Consider the following 6,424-nt stretch of genomic DNA (forward strand, 5'->3'; position numbering starts at 1 on the left):
AACAATAGGTTCAATATGACACTTTTCCTTAAATTTTTAGCCAAATTTCAAATTGGATGCAAAATTTAAAAATTTACAAAACTTTTTTCAAGTTATTAAAACATAATTTGAACAACAATATATGGTGGGTTTAATATTGGCAGTGAATCAGTGATTAATTATGACACTACAAAGTGAGCATCGTTTTTCAAGTTTAGTTGAACTTTGACTTGAAAAAAATTCAGTAAATTAGAATGACGGATTTCTTTTTAATGCTAATTGAAAATGCACAAAATTTAATAAATTACTTTTTTGTTTTAATTATTATTACGGAGTATCATTTATTTCCCTTTGCCACAAAATTTTCCAACAAGATTGTTCTTGTCTTCTTGACAAACATATTTCATAGAATTATTCTTATTAAAATTTGAAAAAGTGAAAAAACATCAATCCTCTTATAAGCATTTCAGTAGGTAATATTTGAGATAAAAGACCAAGATTCGAATCTGAGCAGCAATAATATGAGATTATATTCAAAATGGACGGATCCTTCTCGAATCACCAGAGAATATAAATTCTTAAATAATATTTAATTAACAAAGATTCTCAAATAATCATCTCACAGACAAAAGAGATCTCAAAATTAAACCAGAAATCAACAATATCATCATCATCAAACTTTGTTACAATACCAAACTCTAAGGAGTCAATTTCAATTTTCATCCCATAAAAAAGAAAAGGATTAACCTTTTTACAGTGGGTTAGAATACCTAAAAATAAGCACCACTGTAAAAAAGACAAAAAAAAATTAACCACATCTCTTTAGAACCCAGCAGAATACATTGATTTGAAATCTGCGTTCAAGGATGGTAAAAATTACCCTAGACGCTAAACCGGCCGGCCGAACATGAACCGGGCATTGCTAACTGTTAGAGAGAAGGTCAAACACGGGTCTTCTGTAGCAGGGGAGAAATGACAAGGGAAGCCGCCTCTCTACAGGAATGATCCAACGGTTCAGATATCATCTTCAAGATCTCATCCAAATCCATTCGCCCGAACCGGTTCTCGTCTCTCTGGAGCAGCCTCAGCATTCCTTGAAAAAAACCCGGTTCACACGGCAACACCAGCCCGCCGGCGCTCTGGAACCCGAACTCCTCCTCCGCCTTCTCAAGGAGCGAGATGAAGGCGGGGAGGTTGAGGAACCGGGTCGGGATCACGAAACGACGCCGTTCGTGGCCGACGTACACGGCCAGGGAACCCGACCGGATGCGACGATTCCGGCCGGCGGCGGACTCCTCGGATCCCGGAGACGATAGGACGCCCTTCACGGACTTGTTCCTCCACCGCTTCACCACTTGTTTCAGCCGTACGATTCGAGCTATCATGTTGCTCCGGTTGATCGCCATTGACCCAGAGGAATCTGCTTTTACAAATTTCAATTCAAAGTGAGAGAGAGAGAGAGAGAGAGAGAGAGAGACAGAGAGGAGAGTGAAGTATAGACTTATAGTTGAGATGCGAATAATTGGCCCACATTCCCTGGGCCCACGTCCCTACACCCGTTAATTCCTGAAAGGGCAAACTGGAGTGAAAGAGAGACCAATTTCCTTACTAGGATAGGAAAATATTAACTTTTTCTTTTGACTAGGAAAATGCCAATAACTCTTTCTTTATTTCTTAATCCTTTTTCACTCTAAAAAATGAATTATGTTATCATATTATTATATTTGTAATTTGTAATTCACTTTTTTTTTATTCTTATAATTTCAACCCACACTTATAATATAATATAAAATAATATAATAATATTATTCACAATTTTGACAAAGACCCTGTTTGGCACGCCTAGCTGAAAAGCGAGTAGCTAATAAGCTAAATAATTAAAATTAAAATGTTTGATATAATATAATTAATTGTCGAATTAACTGATAAGTGTGAAACGACATAAAATGATAAATTAAGATATTAGGGCTTTTGGTCGTGGAGGAGTTGGAGATTTGTTTTATTAATCTTATTTGCATAAACTAAACTATTTCAAAGTGCGTGTAAGAATAAAATGGTAACATATTTCAAATGCCAATTATAATGTTAAGATTGTGATTTTATTCCAATTTTATCGGATGTCCTCGAAGGGACAATAGAATACTAATTATGCCAACTTTGACGAAATGCTCTGTCGGGCCGGGGTGTGGAGGGCCCTTAGGGTTGGGGTTCAGCCTTTTGGAATAATAAGATTGTGATTTTGTGTATGCTATTTCGAGCACATTGAAAAATATGTATCCGAAATATTTAATATTAAAATGCTTATTTAAAACGATTATTCAAATCTGAGTCTTGAAACTCAAAGCGTAACAATCACAGTTTCCGATGTGTGTCGATTTTAAACTATAAAACGAAAAATTTTGTATAAAGAAAAACTCTTATTCATAGATATTGATAGATGTTATTTGTTTTTCAACAATATTAGGATTAGTATTATGACTTTTTGTATTTGAGTCACATTATGACTCTCAGTCATAGTCTTTCTATAATTCTTTTTGTATATATTTTTCCATATCTGTACAATATTCAATACAAATCATTCAAGTTATCATCTACAATACTTTTCATTTTTAAAAATAGATATTACTTTCAAAATGTAATAATATAATATAATAAAATAATTATAATAATTATTATAATTATAATTATAATAATAGTTGATGATTTTATTAGACCATAGCCCCCATAAACTGAGGTAACAGACTTAGTAGAATAAACAAGAGAAATTGGACTGTTATGAAAACCCTTTTTTTGATCAAAATTATAATACAAAATCAATGGGTTAAGACAAAAGTTTAACAAGGGTCAGGGGCAAATTATTGTGTGGACCGTAGCCCCCGGTCCAAAACGACGTCGTTTTAACTTTTTAAAAATGAGTTAATTCTATTTTTTGTCCTAGATTTATTGGTGGCAATCCACTTAAGTCCATTTTATTAGAACATTCACTTTTAGTCCTAGTATTATTGTGGCATGATCATTTTTGGTCCTTTATCAACAAAATAGTTTAAATATCGTTAAATACAAGAGCATTTCGGTCTTCAATTATGGATTTTTTTTAAAAAAAATAAACATAAATAAATATAACAGATCAACATACGTTGTATAAAAAAAGATTAAAATGTATTTGTATTTAACGACATTTCAACGATTTTGTTGAAGGATGACTAAAAATGGTTATGCCACCGTAATACTATGACTAAATGAGGATGTTCTAATAAAAAATGACTAAAAGTAGACTGTCACCTATAAATCTAGGATCAAAAATGGAATTAACTCCTAAAAAAAAATCATTTTTCAATTAACAAACTAAGATAACGTGTTAGAATAGTGAATTTTCTAGAGTAAGATAATGTATTTCATAAGTTAGAATAATATACTTTGTGTTAAATACCGAAACTTCCAGGGTAGCAATCTCCTCTTGTATTTGAATATAGGCTTTTTGTAAAATATTTCCAAATTTCCAAAACCTTGTGACAAAGAGCACCGCATAGAAGATGCGTCATGGCGGACCACGCTTTATTTCAATCGCACAAGATCTTTAATTTGTTCTTATTAGGACCCAATAATAAAGTAGAATTAGTACTAAGGATGGACATTTCAGGGTTCGGTTAAGTTTTTTTGGTTTCAGTATTTCGATATTAAAAGAATAATACCATTCGATTTAACAATATAGTTCGGTTCGATTAAAAAAAAAAAAAAAGAAGTTAGGTTTCAGTTCGAAATGATTCGGTTCGATTTAAGAATTCTAAATTTTAATATTTCCTAATTTTACACACTTGACACTACCAAACAGTACAATACATAGTAACATAGTCCAAATCCAAAGTCTAAACATTATATAACAAAACAGTTTTTTCCCAAAATGATCCCTCAACTATTGCTCATTCTCAATTTTGCATTTCGACTTTTAATTGCACCCAATGTGGTCCCTTGACTTTTAAAAACTCTCCCAAATTGGTCCTCCGTTAGAAATTCCGTCTATTGAGTGTTAAAATGAATGGCATTTTCATCCATTTACCTATTATATGCCTAATATACTCTGAAAAATAGTCAAGGGACCATTTTGGGAATAGTCGAGGGATCATTTTGAGAAAAACTCATTTATTTATTTCATTTTTGTTTATTTCCATTTCTGTAAGACTATCAAATTATAGTTTCTATACATTTTTTTTTTTTTACAAATATAAATAGTTAAAATCCACAATTAAACCTCAAAATTTTAAACTTTCTATACAAATTTGTTCCTTCTGTCTAAACATACAAACTTTTCCTCTAATCCTATCAAGTTTTACAATAAGTTCTGTAAATTTCAAAAATATAATACTCATACTTTTTATGTTCACACACACACACACTAAAACTTCAACAGACAATCAATCACTATGTATCATATTAAATATTATTTTTACCATTAAAAATAACATTACTATTTTTATCAGTTTAGACACCCAAAATGTACTCTTCACTTCTCGATCACTATGCCTTTTGAAAATAAAATTATTATTTTTACAATCAATCGCTATGCTCTGGCACTTCTTCGAACTGAGAAGTACGTGTCACTTCTCGGTCAATGACAAAATCTTAGAAAATATTTTTGAAAAGTTGGCTTAACTTAGCCCGTAAGGCCATTAGTTTCATTCCAAAGTTAGTACAAACCACAGCTACCATTTCCAAATGCCTATCTACCCAGAAGTACATCATGCTAAAGAGAGTCTAGAACTATGGCTATCAATTTTATGTCTTAAAGGACAAGTAAAATAAACCAAATGCAAAAATAATTAGCACAAAACAAACAATTCTAAACCTAAAGTCTCATCATTTACCAATATTACAAGTTCTTGTCATTTTGATGTTTGTTTGTATTTTATATATGAATGTTAATAAACTTAAATTTGAAATTTAAACTTGTTTACCATAGTACGTAAACAAATAATAATTTTATTTTAACTATAAAAATAATATTTAATGTAATACATAGTGATTGATTGTTTTTTGAAGTTTTAATATGATTATATATATATATATATATATATATATATATATATATATATATATATATATATATATATATATATATGATTATTTATGAATGTTACGAAATTTATTGTAAAACTTGATAGGGATAGGGGAAAAATTTGTACGTTTAGACAAAAGGAAAAAAATGGTAGAGAACGTTTAAAATTTTAATTTGAAATTTGATTGTGGATTTTAACTATTTATATTTGTAAGAAAAAAAATGTATAGAAATTCTAATTTGATAGTGTTAAAAAATGGAAATAAATAAATGAGTTTTTCTCAAAATGATCCCTCGACTATTCCCAAAATGATCCCTCGACTATTTTTCAGAGTATATTAGGCATATAATAGGTGAATGGACAAAAATGCCCTTCATTTTAACACTCAATAGATGAAATTTCTAACGGAGGACCAATTTGGGAGAATTTTTAAAAGTCAAGTGACCACATTGGGTGCAATTAAAAGTCGAAATGCAAAATTGAGAATAAGCCATAGTCGAGGGACCATTTTGGAAAAAAACTCTATAACAAAATAACAATCCAAAGTTCAAACACACTACTAATTACCAAACATGACTTTTTTGTACAACCGACTCTTCAGTTGGCTTATCATCTGTATAGTTAATTTTTGGATACAATCTGTTATTGCTAGTGCACTGGAATATTATTTTCTAGTGCACTATAAATATAGTATAGTACTAGAAAATAATTCCAATACACTGGAAATCAAATTAGAATAATGTTAAAGCATATTAATTTCATAGAAACATGATTTTAAAAAAAAATACTGAATATTGTAAGAATAACTCACGTTAAATATAATTGTGAAGTAAAGAACAATTGCGACAAACAACAAAAGTACAAAGTAAAAAACAAGCCATAAAAAATCAAATAAAAAACTTAAAAATAAGAATTGAACGGCAGGCCAAGCATCAAAGGACTTAAATGTACTCTTATTATTATAATTATAATTATAATTATAATAATAATAATAATTATTATTATTATTAAAAAATCAAATAGTATTCTGTTCAATTCAGTTTTACCAAATCACTCAGTTCAATTTGATTTTTAATCAAACCGTTCAATTTACAAAAATTACAAACCATTCAATTTTTCGATATATTACTAGTTCAGTTCCGTAAGACCAAACCGAATTGCCTACCCTAAGAATTACTATTGCAGTTAGAATAATTGTTTTGGATTTAGTTTTATTCTTCTTTTTATAATCTAATCTAATTTATACCTTCTTTAAAAAAAAAAAAAAAATAGTAATCTAATCAAATTTGAAGCTAGGAATTGATTTCCAATTAGAATAAGTTCTCAATCAACCAAATAAGGTAAGATCTATTTTTGCTCAAATTTGAAAAATAAACTTTCCCAAAAACTTA

General features: G+C 29.9%; 1 protein-coding gene across 1 annotated transcript; it reads right to left on the reverse strand.

Moving 5' to 3' along the window:
- Positions 1 to 598: 598 nt before the first annotated feature.
- On the reverse strand, positions 599 to 1,490 carry LOC109182987 (auxin-induced protein 6B-like). The gene is made up of 2 exons (XM_019333203.1): positions 860 to 1,490; positions 599 to 765 (listed from the first exon to the last, which is right to left on the reverse strand). Exon 1 carries the CDS (start codon positions 1,383 to 1,385, stop codon positions 921 to 923), a length of 465 nt encoding a protein of 154 aa, XP_019188748.1. The 5' UTR covers positions 1,386 to 1,490; the 3' UTR covers positions 599 to 765; positions 860 to 920.
- Between the last annotated feature and the right edge of the window lie 4,934 nt (positions 1,491 to 6,424).

This window comes from Ipomoea nil, unplaced genomic scaffold (assembly GCF_001879475.1).
Source record: "Ipomoea nil cultivar Tokyo-kokei standard unplaced genomic scaffold, Asagao_1.1 scaffold1075, whole genome shotgun sequence".
NCBI lineage: Eukaryota > Viridiplantae > Streptophyta > Magnoliopsida > Solanales > Convolvulaceae > Ipomoea > Ipomoea nil.